Here is a 23,187-nt window from a genome sequence, read left to right as displayed (position 1 = left end):
TTAATGCTTTCAACTCCCAAGAGGAAATGGAAAGTTAGTGCATAACAATTTACTAAATGCCTAACAGTAGCCTGACTTACTGCAGCTTCCAAGTCAATGAAACTTACAAGCAGAGAAAGATTTAATATAAGGCCCATCTGATTTAGTCTTTTCTAAGCTTAGCATCCATGCATGCAACATCAATTGAGTTTTATCATAATTTCAAAAGTTATCAGATGTTGCAATAGTTAAGTAGTAGACAAAATGTTTTTATGAAACTCAAGCAAGGGAGACATTCATAAATAATGGACACATTTTGTGACTTTACCATAAGCAAAATAGGTAATATAATATACATTTTTAGAACCATTTAATTTTAAGACCAAAAGAATCTTAGGTATCATGACCAGCCCCTTAGTTTTGTAAGAAGGAAGGAAGAAAGAAGGAAAGAAAGAAAGAGAGAGAGAGAGAGAGAGAGAAGGGAAGGGAACAGAAGGGAAGGGAAGGGAAAGGAAGGAGAAAAGAAAAAAAGAAAAGAAGTGAAGACTTAGAGGAGTTAAGATTCTTGTCTAAAAATAGAACTAATTAATGATTGAACTGGAATTAAAACCCCAGTTACCTGGCATCCATTTACTTTCCTGAAAAAATAGCACCCCTCTGATTTTGTCTGGCCTGGTCATACTCCTTGAGAGAATGCATGTCTTCACACACATGCAATCTTTGAGCCTGAAATATAGCATTTTCAAAGTCACCTGGCCCAGCCTGTCAAGAAAAACATGAGGGCATGCCCATAATCAATCCATTTCAACCAGATTCAAATTTGTCCTTTTTAAGAAAAACTCAAAAAAGTAATAGGATTGATAATTTCCTTTGATAATATCTTGACTGACATCTTAACACTCACTTCTCTTGGTTTTGCTCTCAGTAGAGAACATATTCTTTGATTAAAAAAAAACAAACTCTTTTATCTATTGATTTGTGGCCAGTTTTCTTTGCGGTATTTTACTAAGTATCTCCTCAGTGTTGAGCATAAAAAGAATATATTTCCTTCATGCAGAAACACCATAGCCTCTTTGTAATAACCTGAGAAGGAAGTGTCCTCTTTGCTATGGCTGCCTCTTCCACCAAGACAGTCAATCCGACCTCCACTGCCTCCCTCAGGAATCCATTCCCAATGACCCTTTCCTTTTTTTATCCAAAATCTCCACCTCTGTCCTGGCTTTTTCCCTTCTCCATATACCTCCTACTTCAAAGTAAGCAAACAGAAACAATAACAAAATATTCTACTGGCCATTAATCCTCCCTTAAAAAATCAGCCCGCACTCATTGCTTTGACTCAAGCAAGACTCCATTAAGACCTTCAAAGTTTAATCTTGGCCTCATCATCAACTACACCCTGGTCCATCCTCTGTCCTCATTCACTCCTGACTCAACAGCTGACAACTCTGATCATCCCTCCTTCTTGATTTCTGGGACCCTGTTTCTTTTTCAGCTTCACTCTTTCTCTGACTCCTGTACTACCTCTTTCTCCTTTTTTATATCCATACATGTAGGAATTCTTTGAGCTGCCTGGTCTCAGCTCTCCATTCTTTCCTTTGACATTATCTCTCCTCTTAGTAATTTCATCCATTCCTAGAGCAATGAAATATTGTACTCATGCAGATCATTTCAAAGCCAATGTCCCCAACCCTGGCCTCTCTCCTAAATTCCAGATTCATACTTCCAATGGTCTACAGCAGTGGTTTCCAAAGTAGGGAGGTATGTGCACTCTGGAGCAGGGAGCACAAGATAACCCTTTGCAGTATGAGAAGAAAGAATGAGGACTTTTATTCAGGTTTATTTTATCTGTAAAACTAGAAAGGAAATAAAGCTTTACAGATTGACCCTGCCCCCCCTTGCCAAATCAAGATCATATGTCTCTAATGCAGTAAGTAAGGTAAGACAAGGAAGAAGGGAATTTCACGTGGAAGAAGGGCTAACAGCAGCACTCATGTATTAGTTTCTTCCAGAATATTCCAACTTACATATGCCTGTATTAGAGTAGTACCATTATATAATCTTGTCCTAAATGAACTACACTTTCCCAATATGGATTCCTGAGAAGAAAATGAAGATTACCCAAGCACAAGCAAAAACGTGAAGATGGCAGAGCAGCTCCTCATTCTACTCATACCATGATTTCCTCCTCAGCAACACAGACACGTGAAAACAATGAGAGCGGGATCAGATCAACGTATTCAACCACATTGGAAGAGCAAAAAGATTTATTTTTATTATTTGTAAGTAAAACTTTTAAAATCCAATGCTAATTTCTATTCTTGATTTGTTTTATATCGTATAAGCTGGTATGTTATTAAGTTTATATCATTTATGAATGAATACATTCTCAAATTTTTACTAAGGAGTTGCCCATGCTGGGTCCTCTCTATTCACCCTTCCAGATCCACTCTCTGCCATGCTCTATGCAGGGAAGTTTGGTCTCTGTGCGCAACATCAAGCAGGCTCCCTTGCTGACTGGCAACATCAAGCTGACTTCTGTTGGGATTGGCCAAAGGGATCCATCAGCAAGGGATCATGGGCGGGAGGCAGGAGGAGAGAGGGCTTAGGGTGGTTACTCCCTTGACCATTCCCTCCCTGCTGGACAATGGCCCCATAGCTTCCTCTCTACAAGACCAGAGCTCCTGTCAAGTGGCCCCTCTCTGCCAGGTATAGATATGACGGAGTGCCAGGAATGGCTCCCTCCCCTTCTCCTTTTCCACTGTTGCTATTCCTGGGGTACTCACCACCCACTGTTGCTTCTCTAATGCTTACCCATACTTTTATAACCAAACCCCTCATTTACTCCTTTAATCACCCCCTTTGCTATCTGCAGAGAACAAATAAGGTACCAGATACCTGTACATGTAATTTCCAGCATTCTGTCTCATCCAGACATCCAGGTTCAGATCTCCAACATTCTCTTTGCCTCACTGCATCCAGAAGGTGAGCTCCCACATTTTGTCAGTCACCAAGTCTTGCCTAACTTGCCAATTTTATCCCTTTGTTTCCTTCTTTAATCACAACACTCCTGGTTTAAGCCTTTATTCCCACTCTCTGGACCATCTTTCAAATTCTAATTGCATCTCAAATGTTACCTTTAAAAATATGTTCTCCTCCATTTCATTCTCCCATTCCCACCCCGACTCTTGCCAAAAAAAAAAAAAAAAAAAAGAAATATCTCTATTTTCTTCAAATGCTCACAAAGCTCCCTTGGAGGCAATCAGAGGTGGCTTCGAATCCCTGCTCAGCTACTGGCAGGTTCTGGCTCTTCCCACCTTACTCCTTCTAAATACCACTTCCAGAATCATCTTCCAAAAACATAGCACTAGTTACTTCCTGGCTTTGTCATTTTCTCCTTTGCCTATTGAATGAAGTAAAATTTTTCTAACCCAGAATTCAAGTCTTCCCATTTGCCTCAGCAGCCTTTCCCCCTATGGCTTCTCAAGTCTTCTAGGTCCCTGTGTGAATCACGCTTCTCCAAACACACCCTCTTTTTCCTCCTTCTACACATGTCTTACTCTTAGGTAAGTCTTCTTAAGCCATCTCCCCTGGCCAAAATCCTACCAGCCTCAAAGCTCATTTCAGTGCCTTCTCTTCCACTGGTGTCCCAATTTCCCTTTCCTTCTCCCTCTCACCTCCAAATTCCAAGAACATTCTATTTTTCTAGTCTGTTTACAAAATTTCTTATTTTCTATTTCAAGTTACAATTAATTATTTACTTATGTTATCTCCCACCCTTCACTTCCCTAGTAAATTGTAATTCCAGCATATCAGGGACTTATTTACCTTTATATTCACATATTCATCAATTCATTTATACAATCACTTTTTCCCTATTTTACTGTGTAATATTTATTTCTTCTACATATCAATTATCCACAGCACAGTATTTTATTTATTATTGATCACTTCTCAAACCTATAATTGTCTTTTGGAACTAGTTTTTTTTTAAGATTTATTTATTTATTTGAGAGAAAGAGTGGGGAGAAGAGGCAGAGGGAGAGGGACAGAGAGTCTTTAAGCAGACTTCATGCTGAGCATGGAGACCGAGAGTCAGACACTTAACTGACTATGCCACCCAGGCACCCCTGTCTTTTGGAACTCTTATTTCTCTTTTTATCTCTAGTCTTTTTTCTAGACTTCTCCATTTTTCTATAATCTTAGATATTCTGAGTTCCCTTTCAAATGAACACAAAGCTTTTAAGAGGATTATACCTATATACTCAAGTATCAGAAAATAAAATGAATTTTTAAACTTTATTACTGGGGCACCTGGATGCCTCAGTTGGTTGAGCATCTGACTCTTGGTTTTGGCTCAGGTCATGATCTCAAAGTAATGGGATCGAGCCCAAGTCTGGCTCCACGCTCAGCAGGGACTCTGCTTGAGTTTCTCTCCCTCTTCCCCTCCCCTGTTTGCTCTGTCTATCTGTCTCTCTCTCAAATATATAAATGTATTTAAAATAAATAAACTTTATTAATTATTTAAGGTAAATTAAATTCAGGACCAAAACATTCAACAAACCCTATGATTCAAGTTCTCTTCAAAATCCTCCAAGTAAATGTTTGTTAACCCCATAGTAAGAAATTTGTTTTTCCCCTTGTGTAATAGATCACTTTGTAAAGAGATAGTCAAGGGTGATTCAATCTTCAACATAGAAGAGCATCCCTATGAGATTCCTTAGAGGATAACCTGAAATCCTTTAGTAATAACATTCGTAACTATTACTCTAAAATACTCATCATTAACTTAAAGTCACTGCTCAAATGGACTTTTCTCATGAGAGCTTTTGATCATCTTCTCTATGGTAACAGCTTCCAATGTACTTAGAACAATAATTTTATTCTATTTTCTGCAGTCAACTTTCAATTATTAGTAGTTGTAGAGAAAACAAGATAGATGGCCAAAATACACCAATAATTCCCAACCACATTTAAATCAACAATTTCAACCTCTCCCCCTAGGCTTATCTAGGTTGTAAGGAAGGAAAAACGGTTGATTTGAGTTTAATCTCCTTCCTAGGTCTCTACAGATCCTGACATAAATGAAATATAAAGTGCAAAAGCCAAGGAGAGAAGGTGAGAATCATGTCCTCATAAAATCCCCCAGCTGGGTAGTCAGTCTACTTAGCCAGCCAAAGCTAGGCTGACTTGATTGATAGAATCAGGAGTATCCTGGATTTACATATCTGATGTCTCAGCCTCTGTTCCCAGTTGCCTTTGCTTGTCATAGTAATACAAAGAGCTTTTCTTTGGTTCTGTCACATGAATATCTCCTAATGGATCTTATTACCTTACTATGGCTTTGAATCTAAAAGAATAGAGGTCTTACTTAGATAAAGATTAGCATTACTTTAAGCATTAGATGTGTCCTGAACAGGGGTGTTTAAAGTTGTCAGTTAAGATCAAAATCATTTATTTAAAATAAAAATTTTACTGAAGGGGGCAGTAATGCTTTTAATCAGCGATAGATTAAAGTGTCCAACCTGTGTGAATAAACTGTCCTTCCAGCTCTTCTCAATAGGGAATTTAACAATTGCCTAGGATCATTGCAGAGTCAATGTAACTATTGAATGGTACTGAAAAGATGAACTTTTGTCATACCATGATTCCTAAATCTTCCATAGATTCCAATTTTCTCCTGATTATATCAAAATTCCTAGAACCACAGAACTTTATATTTAGAAACCTATCATAGACAACCCCATTTTATAAGAGAAAAAACTGAGCCTCAAATGGGCTTTCCTAAAACCAAACAACTGGTTAGTGAAATAGCTTAGACTAGAACCCAGGCCCTTGAGGAACAGATCTAAGCTTATGAATTGCATTGTGATACTGATATTATATTAAAGTATAGAATTTCTTTTGCAAGTACAACTCAGTGATAAACATTAATAAAAATTCGCCAAGTAAAGTATCATAAAAATACATTTTGCCTTGACTGCTTCTCCTTCCAAGTCTAATTTGCAGAAGGCATCAACCACATAGATATTCTTCCTATCAAGCCTAGAAAGAAATGTACTCAGTGGCATCCACTGCTCTTTCAGGAAGGAGATATCTAATTTGGAAAGTTAATCACTTAAGAATATGCCAATCTACTCTAGACCTATTTTGTTCTCTCCTCTTAAGAAGACTAAAATAATTAAACTCTCTCTTATCTTCCTTCTAAGCAAAACTCTGGGTTTTAGTTTTTGATTCTCTAGATAATTTAAAATAAGACCTAAATTTTATCAAACTCGATACCTTTTAAAATCTGATTGCCATTACATATATATTTGCCAACCAGAATGAAGATAATTTCCTTTAATTTTTAAAGTCCTTAAAACTTTTAAATCAGATGGACTATTAGTAAATTGGCATCTTTTGCTTTTAAGCAAAATCAATCCTATTGAGACTGTTACTTGTCAGTGAAACAGGTACACACATAAGGCCAGAACATCTGCAAGCTCCCTGGAAGTCCACGGCATTTGATGTATGCAACCAAGTATTCTCTGTCCTGGGAATAGCTCTGAGTCACATTTCCAAGCCCGATTTATGACGGCATAGGACAAGAGAACCCACACCAAGCAGGCCAAAGGACGGTTGTCTCCACATCCATGATATTGACAGGGTCTACTTCAGTGAGCTGCTTTCTTTCTTTTTTTTTTTTAAGATTTTACTTATTTATTTGAGAGAGAGAGAGAATGAGAGAGAGCACACGAGAGGGGGGAGGGTCAGAGGGAGAAGCAGACTCCCCACTGAGCAGGGAGCCCGATACAGGACTGGATCCCAGGACTCCAGGATCATGACCTGAGCCTAAGGCAGTCGCTTAACCAAATGAGCCACCCAGGAGCCCCCAGTGAGCTGCTTTCTGCATAAAGGGACCATTTCACCTTTTCTTTTCTCCAGTTGTTCTATTTCCAAGATATAGTTGTCAGCTATATCTTGAATAATCCTTAGAAATGATTATTTTCATCCCACTATGATTAACATTTAATTCATTCATAAAATTATCAGGTCACCAACCATCGTGAACCATCTCCAGAATTTTCACTTGAGTATTCAGAAATGAAAAGTGAACTTTGAAGATGCACGGACAATATTTCACAGAGAAGCCAGCCTATGATGCAGCCAGCTTGTTGATGCACCTCTGATGTCCAGTGTCCTTAGGACCTTTGTACCAAGTGGAAATGTTATCAACCTTCAGGATGCTGACAATTACTCCAGTATACAAAAAATGTACAGAAAACATTGCCACACCCACGATTAGAAGCTTCAGTGCACTAAGTGTATGATACCTTGTTCATAAATAGCCAGCTCTGTTTTGGCACCTGCCAGCAGGCTGTTCTTTTTCTGCGTTCCATTAGTATACAGGCCAACGTACTTTTTGAAATGCAAACTAATATAGAGTTCCACACAAACTTCACAATGAGAGAGTGATGGAAGGAGAGTATCCATGATTTACTAATTTCAATTTAAATTGATTTCAGTAAGCAAAACTACATGGGGAGACTGGAGACATACCACAACTTTTTCCTATCCTGAGCTTCAATATATCTTTGTAATAACACTGACAGAAGAGAATGTATTTAGTCCAACCCATTATGGTTTGATTAATTGATACCTGCCAATGTACTGATCCCATTGCAAGAGTAATAAAGATAGCAATTAGTTCTTTTCACTAGAATCCTGGTCATGCTAACATAAACAGCTACTCTCCAAATCATACCCCAACTGACTTAGTAAAAGATTAAATAACCCTTGACCCATGTTCTCTAAATTGTTTTGATTTCTCTTCTATCTCCAGAAAATCTGTTGTTCCTACCATAGTAAAGTTTTAACTTTTAAGTTAATGCTAAATAATTCAGCACAGAAGTCACCTTCAGAGAACACCTTGTGTTTATTTTTTACAGTAACAATCTCCTGTAACTATTCCACCTCCGAATGTTGTATTCAAAACACTAATTATCTAAAAGTTTTCACATTAATTTAAAACACTGAAAAAGCCCAAATATGTTAAGCAAATACTTTTTGATGATGCATGAAAAAGAGGACAGGTGAGAACATTAGAAAAGTAAAATTCAGCTATCTAAAGAAAAAAGTTATATAAAGGTTAGACAGTATTTTTCTTTTAAAATTAGTTGTAGATAGGGACTTCTCATTTGCATCTGCTACTCCTTATGAAGGTTCTATTATAACATGAGAATGTGCAAATGAGCTGCCCAAGAGTAACAAGGACCATACCTCCTTGAATCACCTGCCTAGTGTGCTGGAGTGGACATTGGACAAAAATGCCAGAAGGTCCTGAAAAACCTTTGTAGAGCCTCTTTAGAGAAGGGGGAGGTGAGTGAAAATAAGAACATTCGAGAGAGACAGAATTTAAAAAAAAAAATTCTTTGCAAACAAATTCTGCTGAGCATGGAGTGGGACTGGGGGTGGGGTGTATTACAAGTCACTGTGAAAAGTGCATCATAGTACTCAAGGTCCTTAGACTCCATCCTCCTCAGGACATAAAACTTCATTTGCTTCACTATCTGAACCTTGTATGTTCCTGCTCTTTTTTTTTAAAGATTTTATTTATTCATTTGAGAGAGACAGAAACAGAGAGAGCACAAGCAGGGGGAGAGGCCAAAGGAGAGGGAGAAGCAGACTCCCCACTGAGCTGGGAGCCCAATGTGAGGCTTGATCCCCAGGACCTGGAGATCATGACCTGAGCCGAAGGCAGATGCTTAATCATCTGAGCCACCCACTCACCCCTGCTCCTGCCTTTTTTAGGTGTAAGTCCTGCCTTCCTATCAGGACATCTTGTTCCTAAAGGACAGAAATTTTTATTCAGACCATTTCTTCCCTCTAGCAACTTATACAGTAACGGATATCCAAAACGGTTTGTCGAGTTGACTCATCAAAAGCCTAATGACATACACAAAGTGATATGTTAGAAGAGAAAGTGTTGTTTTACAAGCAGAAATATACATCTTCCCATCTCATTTTATTTATGTTTATCTTGAGTCAAAGGGCTGTCATGCTTTACATATGGCTATTTGTGCTGATACCTGCCTCTGTTTATTCATCTCTGTATTGCACAAAATCTGCCAAAGTTCTTTATATATGATATGTATTGAATGTTATGAATAAGCTCAATAAATGAATCTTTTCTTAATGTCAGTTTTGTGAGAAGTTAGGACAAAGGTCTGGACTTAGATTGATGGAGAGGGAATTAAGGCTAAGAAGGCATTCTAGGTGGTATAGAATGGAAACACAAAGGACAGAAAATGAAAACGAGATGGCAAAGACATCAGCTTGACTGAAGGAGAGGGTTCACACAGAAGGAAATAGGAAGTGAGATTGGCAAAACAGCCAGCACTGGAGGCTGAAGACAAGTCTAGGTAAAAAATCAAAAACAGAACTTGAGGATGATTATTCCAATTGTTGAATTAGAGAAAGGTAGAGACTAAATGGAGGGCTAGTCATCCTATTGAAAACTTCAGGCAGGAGGAGAAGAGAGTCTGGTAAGAACCTTGGCTAAGCCAATATAAGAAAATGGATACGAAAGAAAGAAAGAAAGAGAGAGAGAGGAAGGAAGGAAGGAAGGAAGGAAGGAAGGAAGGAAGGAAGGAAGGAAGAGAAAGAAAGAAAGAGAAAGAAAAAGAAAGAAAGAAAAAGAGAGAGAGAAAGGAAGGAAGAAAGGAGAAAGAGAAAGAAAGAAAGAAAGAAAGAAAGAAAGAAAGAAAGAAAGAAAGAAAGAAAGAAAGAAAGAAAGAAAGAAAGAAAAAGAGAGAGAGGAAGGAAGGAAGGGGAAATGGATACGTATGAGAAAAAACATGAGGAAAGAAATATTGAACTGTAAATTAAAAGACTGCATTGGCAACCTTAAAAGGCTGGGCAGTGAGTGACTCCATTACTACAGTGCCTACTTTGGAGGATATTTTCTTAGAGAAAGTGCAAAGCCAGAGTGGGGAAGTGAAGCTTGCTCTTTCAAAGACCTGGGAGGCAAAAATCACAGTGCAATAAAGGGACAGGTCACTTAGAAATGGTACTCTGGTTTTAAATGAAATTCTTAATACAATTTCTGAAAAACCGTCCTAAGGACAATATGGAGCCACCGAAACGGCAGTGCCCCTCGAGTCTAACACCAACAGCCCGCCGCTGTGTGTCTTCAGTCTGGGAAAGAGGCATCGATCCCACCTTCTGCTTTTAGGACCTATTTATTCTACTTACTTCAGTTACTGATTAATAATGTTCCCAGTTTGCTTTAGTGCTTTTCAGAATCTGGCACATCCCTCCTCAGGCTGGGACACGTATTTGATAATCAGGAAAGTCACCTGTGCTTCTGCTGCCCTGAATATCAGACAGGCATTTCCATAGCTGCATCCCTATTCAGAGCATGAAGGGAGATTGTGGTTCTCAGGAAAAATTGTAATTCTTTGAGCAACCTCACCCTCACCTAACCCAGACTTGGGGAACACTCTGTCATTAAGATCTCTTCCTTCTCCCAGGTAAAAATCCTAGGTAGGACAGGATCGGTTAAATTCACTCAAGGCTACAAATTGCTGATAATCCAATGTGTTATTATTCACGGAGATTTTTTTTTTTTTTTTTTGCATTTTAAAAGAGATTAAAAAGTCCTCACCCAAAGGAATTGATTGTAATTTTGAAATTCCAAGTACCAGTGAGCAGATAGAAGATGTATGTTTTATTTTTTTAATTTTTTAAATATATTTTTTTAAGATTGTATTTATTTATTTGACAGAGAGAGACACAGTGAGAGAGGGAACACAAGCAGGGGGAGTGGGAGAGGGAGAAGCAGGCTTTCCCCGGAGCAGGGAGCCCGATGCAGGGCTCCTTTCCAGGACCCTGGGATCACGACCTGAGCCGAAGGCAGACGCTTAACGACTGAGCCACCCAGGTGCCCCAGAAGATATATGTTTTAAATAAGATATGTACTATGGGGAAACTGTCTTCTGAAATTATGCCATGTAAATAAGCCCACTCTACTAAGGATATATTTGGTGTTTGATTTCTTGATATCAACACAGATACTATAATAGAATTATAACTGCCACATTAATATTAAAATGACTTTTAAGACTAAATTTTTAAGACCATCAATAGGAAATATTTCCACATATTAAATTAGCCAGTGTTTGGTAAGGAAGAGAACCATCTCAGGTCATTAGGGAAAAGCTAAGTTTAGAAAAAAATCTGTGCAGATGAACTCAGGGTCAATGTTTTCTAAAATATTTTCACTTTATTTCCTGTTGATAAGTAGTATTGTTTGATACACTCAGGTTGGCTTTAAGTAAATGGAGGTTACTAGTTGCCTGATTTGTTTCTTTTGATACTGAAATAAGCCAAATTTGTATCTGTTTGGAAATGACTTCAGGTCTTTTTTTTATTCTAAATGTATTCTGTGTTTTTTTAGTGGTTACAACTTTTCATTTTGGTTGGCATCTATACAGTTCATTACCATTTTTGAGGAATCCAAATATTTAAGTGATTTGAGTTGAACATTCAAACTGTACGTGCCCCCCTACCACCACCATTACCCTGGATTTGTTTTCTGCCTTAGTCATCCAAATATTTTTTTTATTATTAATAGTCTGCAAGGAATTTTTTTAGACCTTATTTTTATGAGAAGTTTTAGCCCTCTGAGCTGAAAGTACAGAGAATTCCCGTAAACCCTCTAAGCCCATCCCCAGTTTTCCTACTATTAACGTCTTTCTTTAGCGTAGTATATTTATTACAATTGATGAGCCAATATTGATATAGTATTATTAGCTAAAGTCCAGAGTTTACATTAGGGTTAACTCTTTGTATTATATATTCTATGGGCTTTGACAAATGCATAATGACATGTATTTACTATTACAGGATCATATAGAATAGTTTCAGTGTCCTAAAAATCCTCTGTGCTCCTCCTATTCATCCCTCCCTCCCTCATCCTACCCTGTCTCCCACCTCTGGCCCCTTGATCTTTTTACTGTCTCCATAGTTTTGCCTCAGTCTATAGAGTTTTTAACTGTATGTTTAAGACAAGGAACAGTTTGGTTAGCGTGGTGTCATAGAGGTAAAACAAAGAAGATTTAATGATTTACCATAAACACATCAATTATGGCACCAGATCTACACTATTTTCACCAACAATTAATGCTTCTATTTACTTTTTATTCAACTAACATTCATTGGTAACATAGTACATGCCAGCACTGTTTTAGATGCGAGAGATAACAGTAGTAAGCAAGACAGACAGGGTCTGTGCCATCATGGAGTATACATTTAAATTGAAGGGGAAAGGAAGACAGAAATTAAACAGAAAGTCAAGCAAAATATTTTTCAACACTGCTAAGTAGGGTGATGGAAATAAAACAAGGTTATGTGATAGAGTGACGGGTGGGGACAGTGGTTAGGGAAGACGTCTCTGAGGATATGATATTTGAGCTAAGAATTAAGAGATAAGAAGCAACTATTCATGCAACAGAACATTTCAGGCAGAGGAAACCACAAATAAAATAACCCAGAGGTGGGAACAAACTTGGTCTAGTTGAAGAAAGAAAGAAAGTCCATGTGGCTGGTTAGCAGCGGGGGGTGGTGGGAGGGGGAGGGTTGCGGGTAGTGAACAGGAGTGGGGGTGAGGCTGGGAGAGGTGAGTGAGATAGGTATATAGGTATGCAAGGCCAGATCATAAATGACCCCATAGACCACAGTAAGGAGTTTCCATTTTATTTTAATGGGAAGCCGCTGTAGGATTTCAAGCAGGAAAATCCTGCTTGATCCAATTTTTTTCTTAAATGATTTCTCGAGGGGCGCCTGGGTAGCTCATTGGGTTAAGCGTCTGCCTTCGGCCCAGGTTATGATCCCAGAGTCCTGGGATCGAGCCTCAAATCCTCAAATCCTCCGGCTCCCTGCTCAGCCAGGAGCCTGCTTCTCCCTCTCCTCCCTACTCATGCTCTCTCTTGTTATCTCTGTCTCTCTCTGTCAAATAAATAAACAAAATCTTTAAAAATAAATAAATAATAATAAAATAAAATAATTACTCGATATGCAGAATATCTTAGAAGTCTTCTTTAAAATAAATATTAACACTGATATATCAAGAGCATTGAAGATGCCAGCCAATACAATGCAAATCCTCGAAAGTAAAAATGATGTTTTTACATTCAGGTCAATATCATCATTACTTGTATAAGTTCCTACTCACTTCCCCACTAAAAGAAATAAGCCAACAGTGCTGTCAAAAGAGTTTTCAATCACTTGCAAGGTCTGCCGAGTTTACCATTTGACATAGGGATATTTATACTCAGTTCCCGACCAATATGAAAAATCATTTCTGTAGGGAACTATAAATGAAGATCTCATTGTAAGTACTTCTGCTTTCTACTGTGGCCTTTTACTTAAGTATTGGAAAACCATGCTATGCTTGTAATTACAAACTGCATTTTAAAAATACAAATGAGAAAAGGCTGATGTCCAGATTTGGCTCCAGCAGATAGAAATGAAAAAACAAGACAGCATCGGACACTTGGGGATGTCAAACGGAAATTGGCCAAACACAGTTCAGGTGCTCCAGGTGCTCTTCTGCTTATTCCAAGCCCAGCTCCAGGGAACCAGCCTCCCCTCCCAAGGAATGATTTTTCTTTCTTAGCTTCACAGAGAATTGGAAGAATAAGTGATTTCAACTGTCTGTCTCTATGGCAACTAGTACCCTAATTTCACCTCTTAGATGGCAATTATACCTATTCACTGAATAGCTTTCAGTCCCTACTTTTATGACGAAAAAATTGATTTCATGAAAAATGAGATATAGGTAATAGGTGAACCTTTCCCCCAGCAACCATGGAGTACAGTTTATAAGAGGTGTGATCATTCAGAAGCAGAATGCATTCTATGGGTTTTTTTTTTTCTTTTTCAATTGTAGGGTGTTTATCCCAAATGTCTTTCCTCTAGTTGTTTTTTTAAGGATAAAAGATTATTCTTTTCTTGCTTAACATTTATTTTTTTTATTCAACTATGAAAATTAGTTGGGTTCATTGTAAAGAGTTTTGCAAATAGAGAATAAAAAGTAGAAAAACATAAACAAGAAAATAAAGTTCATTCTCCTTACTTAAAAATAATCACTATTAATATTCTGCTAACAGTTTAGATGTGTGATGTGTATACATATAAATACAATTTAAATCCTATAGTGTATATTTTTTTTGTAGCTGGACTTTTTCACAAAATATGTTATGAGAAGTTTTCCATACCATTAAATATTCTTCTAATGCATGATTTTAATGGCTTCAAAAGAGTCCATAATATTGGTTTACTATATTTTATTTAACTAATAGTTCTATGTTGACATTTAACATAAATGTTTATGTACATCACTATTGCCTTAACATAAATTCAGAAAACAAATACATAAATCAAGTGGGAAAAACATTTTAAATTATATTGCCAAATTTATCTCCCCCAAAATTATGCCAGTTTATTTTCCTAGTAGAGGTAAATGGATGAGAGTATCCATTACCTTAAATTCTCTATCAGAGGTACTATTTTTTTAGTGCCAATGAGAGAGGGAATATTTTACTACATTTCTTTAATATCTTTAATTAAAAACTTATTTTAAGGTTAAATATGTTTTTAGATTTTCTTTTTTTTAGGGGGGAAGAGATACATGAATTGCCTGTTCACCTCTGAAGCAAAGAATATATGTTATCCCCTAATAACTCTCCTCTCTCTATTTCTTAGTAACAGAAGAGATAACTTTTAGTTGGGCACATAGCCCCTTGAAATAAAGACATTTCCCATTCTCCTTTGCAGCTAAGTGTAGCTATGTATTAACTCTAGGCTGATGAAATATAAGCAAAAATGATCTATGCTATTTTGGAGAAATGTCCTTAAAGGCAAAAGATATGCCCTCTTTTTCTCTTCATCATTCTTGATGGTTGAATGCAGATGTTATGGTTGGAGCTTCAGCAGCCATTTTGGACCATAAGGATAAGGGTCACACTATAGGGATGGTAGACCAGAAAACTAGAGGGAGCCTAGGTTCCTAAGAACTTTACAGAAGTTCCATCTTGGAAGGTTGGTCTCCAGATTTTTATTTGAAAGAGTAAAACTGTATTTTTAAGCCATGATTGTGTTGCACTGTTTGTTTTATCAAGCTGTACTTAAACTTAATTGATGTAAGATTTTTTTCTCCATATTTTTTCTTACTGATTTCTTTTTCATCAACAATTTATTTTTTAGAGAGAGAGAGTGAACAAGCAGAGGGAGGGGCAGAGGGAGAGAGAGAATCTTGAAGTAGACTCCCTAGTGGGCTCCATTCCAGGACCCTGAGATCATGACCTGAGCCACAATCAGGAGTCAGCTGCTTAACCGACTGAGCCACCCAGGTGACCCTTCTTACTGATTTTTAAGTGCACTTTCTATTTTAAGGATAGTTACACTTTATCTGGTATATATGTTACAAATTTTTCCAGATTTTCATTTGCTCCTTGATTTTTTATGGAATTAGGAGGCAAAAATATAATTATTCTTAAACTTAATTACTACATAAATTAATTATACATTCAGAAAAATCATTTAACAGTGTTAGCTTAGAAATACAAATTCCAGGGGTGCCTGGGTGGCTCAGTCGGTTAAGGGTCTGCCTTTGGTTCAGGTCATGATACCCGAGGTCCTAGGATAGAGCCCCTGTATCTGGCTCCCTGCTCAGCAGGGAGTCTGCTTCTCCCCCTTCCTCTGCCCCTCCCCCTACTTGTGCTCTGTGCTCTCTCTCCCTCTCAAAAAAAAAATAAAATCTTAAAAAAAAAGAAATATAAATTCCAGAGAAATATTTTGTCACAAATATCATAAGGCAGCACTGAGAAGCATATGTTCATTTCTTACAGGTACACAATTAAAGGGTTATGTTGCAGGCCAAAGTCATTTAGATGATTAGAAATTGTGTATATTTTTGAAGACTTAATAATTCATTCCTTACTAATGCAGAGAATTTCTGTTTGTAATTTGTGGGGCTCTGGGTTCAAAGCATTGCCCCAGAAGTCTTCACTGGGCCTTAAGGGAAGCTGAGCGGGCCAGCTCTGCCTGCTACTCCCAATGTGATTTATTCATTAGAGTTCCACAAAAGAGTCCCTGCCGATGACTTCCCCCCCACCCCCACACACACACAGATAAGAAATCTAGAGTCACAATTCCTACCAGATCATAAGCAGCCAGCATTTTTTTCTGCACATCTGGAATTGCCCCCAGAGGCTCCAGATAAGGAAAGTTGTCTTTCATCACAAGAGAGACTGAAGGAGTATTATCACTGGTGATGAGCCGAGAGGACAGGGTCAACAGGCACTGTTTCAGACTGGCAATTGGAGGAAGTCCACACAGTTCCTTAATAGACACTATGGCATTCTGTGGGGAAGCAAACATGCAATTAGACTTCTGACCACATGACGCATCACCCCCAGCACTTCTAGGTTTACACAAAAGTATATTCATTAAAAGTATACCCTCCGATACATATGTAATTTGGAGGAAACTGGATTATAATCAACCAGAAGTGTAACGTGCACCAAGAAAGCACACAGAACTAATTCACTATCATACTTCATCTTTGTCAATTTTTAGCAACTGCCACAAAAATGCCATAAAGCAAAGCTGATTGTGAACCAAGGCTACACAGTGCTTTTCAAAGCAGAGCATTGGAATATTCACACAAATTAGCCTTGGCTGGTTGTGAATATCTTATTCGATTTGCATCATGATGATCATAAAAACATGCCAGTGATTATACATTGGAGTACATCTCCTTCGGGCTTTTCCCCTCAAGGTAGCAGGCTGCAATTACTCACAGATGTGCATTCGACTAACCATCAATTGTATTTCTCTGTCATCCCATCAGAAATGCACCTGACAGATGCCCATACTAAAACAAATTTCATGTAGAGCTACATTTGTCCATGTTTTACAGGCTTTTAAAATTCATTTGAAATAGAAATTATAACTATTTCATATTTTATTAACAGCGAGCAGTACCTAACCTATTATATGTCAAATGAATTTAGCGACAATGATGGTATTTCATTTTTCTACTGATTAGGCTCCAAATAATCCTTAACCCAAAAGACTTTATGTTAAGGTGATATAAATTATCAGTATTACCTGGAAAAAAACTTTATCCATAACCAACTCTCCTTACGATGCATTTTAAAAACATAGTATGTGTAAAGGATATATTTCAAGAATTACATAGAAATAAATAAAATCGATTTCTAATATGTAAAGTAAGATGTAGAAATGATGTATAAGTCGGAGGGGGAGAAGAACCATGAGAGACAATGGACTCTGAAAAACAAACTGAGGGTTCTAGAGGGGAGGGGTTTGGGAGGATGGGTTAGCCTGGTGATGGGTATTGAGGAGGGCACGTTCTGCATGGAGCACTGGGTGTTATGCACAAACAATGAATCATGGAACACTATATCTAAAACTAATGATGTAATGTATGGGGATTAACATAACAATAAAAAATTTAAAAAAAAATAAAAATAAAAAAAGAAATGATGTATAAGTAATCTAATACAGGGATTTATAATAGTTTTGAATTATGTCAGAAAAAGTCAGATAGAAAATGGTAATATTTGGAACCTATTTTTAAAATAGTGGCTAAGGCAACCACTTCAAATAAAATGCTTACAATCTAAGTACTTATGTGTGAATTACGTACCATACTGTTTTCCACCACTTCAGCTATTTAAAATTGATTTTAAGTCTTTTCTGGAATTTGTCTGTGAAATAATGTAAAAATAAAGTCTTCACCAAATGATGGGTTTGAGATTCAGCATCACATGACTAAAAACCATGAATGATCATGAGTTTTGGTAGTAGGCCATTCTGGATTTAAAGACCAACATTCCTATTTACTAACTGCAATATTTGGGAAATCACTTAACTTCTTCAAGCTTGTTTTCTATCTTGAAAGTAGGGATTGTTTGGTGAGAATTACCATTAAAATGATAGCTAAAGGAGCAAATAAACTGCATTGAAAAATATTCCTCTCTTGTTTTGTTCTCAGACTGCTACTTCTTCTGCCGACCAACACCTCTTTGCACATTGCAGGAACTTAGTATTTGTTGTTTGGTTGTTTCTCAGTAACATGACCCTAGAATAGATATATTCTATAGTATTCAAGAAAGAAATTGGCAACCATCTATGATTTCAAGCATTAATGAAGGAAAAGAAACTAACATTGAATTTCCACATGCCAGGAGTGGGCAATTTACATACATTGTCATTTAATTCTGATAATAATTCTGTGATGTATTACTATTTTTCTTACCTTATGTGGAGAAAACTGATGATCAGAGATCTGAAATAACTTGCTCAAGATCACAAGGGGATAGAATTTAAGCCAGAATCCAGGTTCTTTCAATTAAACCACTTTTCTAAGAGAAGACCACATAGTTTTCAACAAGTTCAAGTGCTGACTATTGTTTGTTTAGTTGTGTTTGCTCTTGTGGGGAGTAATTTATTATCGTTGTTGTCATACACTTAAACAACTAAAATAACCTAATAAGCATTACATTTGTTTCTATGACTTCAAATTCCCTTTCATGTTCATATCTGCAAATATTTAACATATATACTTGTAATTAGTATTGTCTGTCTGTATATATAATATATATTGCACATACATATAATATTTTATATTCCATTTTGTTTACATTGTTTCATACACACAACCCCATATTGGTTATGTGGCAGGGATATTTAATGGATCTATAAAACATTTATATTAACTGGTTTAGTTCAGGCCAAATTTAACACAGCATTCATTCACAATTAGGTACATAAAATATATCTGCTTTATCAGAGACAACACTTAATTCAGTGGTACATGGGTTTATACAACTTTTTTGATAATTTTTTGAGGAATCAGATCACTAGTAAAACACAGTGTTCACCAGTAAGGGAAAGGTAGGAAGAAGTAGGGGCAGGGAAGAAGAGCTTGGGATTTTTCCTACCTGCATATTTTCTCTCATATCTATGGCTTCTCGTAAGGGATGAACTGCTATTTTAAAGATGTCATCTATGGTCTTAAGGCCGATATTCCTGAGCATGGTGTATTCTCGAACTTTCTTCCCCATTCTCACTGACAGGCTGCGCTTCTGTGCCTTTCCTCCTCCACTTCGATTAGTTATTGCTATGTGGACAAAAAGGGTTACATGCTCCATGATGTCACCCACAAAAGAGCGCAGGGGAACATGCCGATATCCAGGCTGCAAACATTCAAACGGTATCGTATATTGTCCTATAAACTCATCCCCAATGTAGTCATCATCCAGAACGACAAAACGAATCATGGCCAGCTCAGGTAGGTTTACTTGAAACTCAAAAGTTTCATCAAAAATAGGGTTATCACTGTTCTGTTGGACAGTTTTAGTTCTTTGTTCTGAACAGTCTGCTGGAATTCCATGTATCTCTATACAAACATAGGGATCTATGACATCTCCTTTGGCACAAGCTCCTTTGGGCTTTGGAAAATTCTGACCACTGATGATCTTGATATGAAGAACGAGAGGAGACACCCCAGGTACAATGCCCTTGGTGTTTGCACTGAAGTAAGAAACTTCATCTCGCATGATGGATGGCCTTAGAACATAACCACAGCCACCATTTTGAAGAAACCAGCCTGTGTGAAGGTCCATCATTGGACCTGGAGTCTGAAAATTCATTGCCACAATCTGACAGCCACAATTCCAAAAGTCCTGTGGATTCAAGTTACTGGAATCGATCCTCATGGCACTTGGATAGATTCTTGATAAGAATCTCTTATTATAATTTACAAAATCCTCTGGGTACTCATTTGCAATTCGGCTGGCCTCTGTTTCGCTAAATGAACACATTTCCCAATAGTTTTGGCTTTTCATAGACAGTTCAAAATCCCTATACTGAACAGACTTGCAGATGGATACCAAATCGGAGAGTTCCCTACACAGGAGGATTTGTTTCTGCTCGCCATTGTAATCTACCGACAGCCTTCGAGACATTTCCGCTTCTTCATCTTCATCTGTTACTTCTCCTTCCAAAACATCTGGGTCAGAAGGCAATTTCTTTCCTTTCACAATAATCATTCTTTTCAATTTTTCTGGTGATGGGAGGTAGGTTTCTGATGGCAAAGGTGCCTCAGTATAGAGCTTATCGCCAAAGATCTTTTTCATCTGTTGAGCCATTATCTTTTGCTGTGGTAGGGAGCAGTGATTTCCCAGGCAAAGAATGAGTGGGTATTCGGAAGCAACGAAGGCAAATTTATTTATCACCTCTATGACACTTCGAAAGGAAAGATGGGTCGTCACATTATTTCGATTACAAAGGATCGGTTCATTGTCTGAACCATCACTAACATCAAGTTCAATGCTTCGACAGCCCATTTTCAAAGCTCTAACGTACCCATTAATATCAGCCGGCCCCCTGAACTGGTCTTCTATGAGATAGGTGTTGTGCGAAGCATTGATATAGTAGTGAGATAGTGGCTGGGTCATATCTTGGGCAACCTTTTTTTGCTCAGGATCAAAAATGTCACATTCTGGTGACAACAGATACTGGGTAAAGCCATCAATTGCAAGAAACCCTTTTTGACGACCCTCTTCGGAAAGTTCATATCTCCGAATAATGTCTAAGCACATATCCTCAGTAATATGGGTGACTCCTTGCTCAGCTTCTAAAAAGAGCATGAGATCATTGGCATCCAAATATTCTTTGTTCTTAGATATCTGGACCAGTAAGAAATATACTTCCGGCCTGGTGCAAAGTTCACAAAAAGCCTCACAAAATTCCTCTTCTGTCACTCGTGTGGTTAGTTTTTCTTTGCTCTTCTGGATTTCTTTAAACTTTAACCTGATCTTGGATTCCTTCAAGGTAGGGTTGAGTTGTTTTATCAACTCTACAGAAGTGTCTTCCAACATAATCCCATTCCCATCAACATCTGCCGCTTCAAACACTGTTTTCAACCACATGAACCTTGGTGTGTTCTGGTTGCCCTCCATAAAGTCAAGGGGTTGCTTACTTCGAGAAACCAGGTACCGTAAACCTGACACCCAGATATTTGCTACGTCTGCTGAATTGGCAACTAGGTCCAGAGACTCATAGTTTTCCCCATGGAGTATAGAAAAGGCACAGTCCTCACAAATCTGGTCAGCGAGGCCATTGTTTCTAAATGTTTCTGTGTTCTTCCCCAGTCTGATCTCTTTTATAGCAGAAATGTCAAGCTTAGCTTTCTCAAGGTCTTTCTTGGAAGGTTCCCAGCGAAGAGCTTGGAGGTCTGTGTCCAGAGTGAAAAAACGGTTATAAATACGAGAATTTGGCCGGACCTTCTTTAATTCGCAGCCAGCTTGCATGAAGCTGATGCAGTCACTCGCACTGCTAATTTTCTTTTCCGATGGCATGCTGCTGAAAGACACTGTTTTCTTTCTTCCACCACATTTTTGGTTTGAAGGATCCTGTAAAGTAATTTGAAAATAATGAATCAATTTTCCTTAGAAAAAAGACAAATTCAATAACACTCTATGAACTCCTCAGACTCCACTCAGATATTATAATTATTTGGACCTAGAAGCTAGCTTAAAATACACATTTTCACTGTTCCAGAAAAAGAAAAAACTTATTTTTCAAATGCCTGGTGTTCTTTGAAATAAAATAAACTATTAAGTTAACTACAAATCACTCATTTGTTCATTAAAGCAGATTTCCTAAGAACCTCTACATGTTGGTACTTTAACAACCTAGCTCAAATCCCTACAGATATGTGAAAGAAATAATGCTGGATTTCTTTAAAAAGTTTTCCTCATTTATACTAAGCAACAGTTTAAGTTTTAAACTTAAAACTAGTCCAAATAAAAGATTTTTGCCTTCATATGCTTTTCATCAAAAAGGACTGGCAATAGACAACGGACAGAATGGGAGACGATATTTGCAAACGACATATCAGATAAAAGGCTAGTATCTAAAAATCTATAAAGAACTTATCAAATCAACACCCAAAGAACAAATAATCCAATCCAGAAATGGGCAGAAGACATGAACAGACATTTCTGCAAAGAAGACATCCAAATGGCCAACAGACACATGAAAAAGTGCTTAAATCCCTTGGCATCAGGGAAATACAAATCAAAACCTCAATGAGATACCACCTCACACCAGTCAGAATGGCTAAAATTAACAAGTCAGGAAACGACAGATGTTAGGGAGGATGCGGAAAAAGGGGAACCCTCCTACTGTTGGTGGGAATGCAAGCTGGTGCAGCCACTCTGGAAAACAGTATGGAAGTTCCTCAAAAAGTTGAAATAGAGCTACCCTACAACTCAGCAATTGCACTACTGGGTATTTACCCCAAAGATACAAATGTAGTGATCCGAAGGGGCATGTGCACCCCAATGTTTATAGCAGCAATGTCCACAATGGCGAAACTATGGAAAGAGCCTAGATGTCCATCAACAGATGAATGGATAAAGAAGATGTGGTATAGGGCGCCTGGGTGGCTCAGTTGGTTAAGCGACTGCCTTCGGCTCAGGTCATGATCCTGGAGTCCTAGGATCGAGTCCCACATCGGGCTCCCTGCTCGGCGGGGGGTCTGCTTCTCCCTCTGACCCTCTTCCCTCTCGTGCTCTCTGTCTCTCATTCTCTCTCTCTCAAATAAATAAATAAAATCTTTAAAAAAAAAAAAAGAAGATGTGGTATATATATACAATGGCATATTATACAGCCATCAAAAAACGAAATCTTGCCATTTGCAACAACGTGGATGGAACTAGAGGGTATTATGCTAAGCAAAATAAGTCAATCAGAGAAAGACAAGTATCATATGATCTCACTGATAGAAGGAATTTGAGAAACAAGGCAGAGGATCATAGGGGAAGGGAGGGAAAAATGAAACAAGGCAAAACCAGAGAGGGAGACAAACCATAAAAGACTCTTAATCTCAGGAAACAAACTGAGGGTTGCTGGAGTGGAGGGGGGTGGGAGGAATGGGGTGGCTGGGTGATGGACACTGGGGATGGTATGTGCTATGGTGAGTGCTGTGAATTGTGTAAGACTGATGAATCACAGACCTGTACCCCTGAAACAAATAATATATTATATGTTAATTAAAAAAAAATTTTTTTTTAAAAAGGACTGGCAATAAAACTTAACTAAAAGTCACTTTTTTTCCTCAGACTATTT

General features: G+C 37.8%; 1 protein-coding gene across 3 annotated transcripts in view; it reads right to left on the bottom strand.

Moving 5' to 3' along the window:
- The window catches only part of PLCL1 (phospholipase C like 1 (inactive)), a 336,573-nt gene that overhangs the window by 56,787 nt on the left and 256,599 nt on the right, over positions 1 to 23,187 (bottom strand). For all 3 annotated transcript variants that reach the window (XM_078071152.1, XM_078071154.1, XM_078071153.1), the window contains exons 2-3: positions 18,993 to 21,467; positions 16,180 to 16,383 (exon numbers count right to left, since the gene is read on the bottom strand). In XM_078071152.1, coding sequence (XP_077927278.1) covers positions 16,180 to 16,383; positions 18,993 to 21,467 — 2,679 coding nt within the window. The remainder of the gene's footprint in view (positions 1 to 16,179; positions 16,384 to 18,992; positions 21,468 to 23,187) is intronic.

This window comes from Halichoerus grypus, chromosome 4 (assembly GCF_964656455.1).
Source record: "Halichoerus grypus chromosome 4, mHalGry1.hap1.1, whole genome shotgun sequence".
Taxonomy (NCBI): domain Eukaryota; kingdom Metazoa; phylum Chordata; class Mammalia; order Carnivora; family Phocidae; genus Halichoerus; species Halichoerus grypus.
The sequence above is the reverse complement of the archived record's forward strand: the minus strand, read 5'-3'. Positions and strand labels throughout refer to the sequence as shown.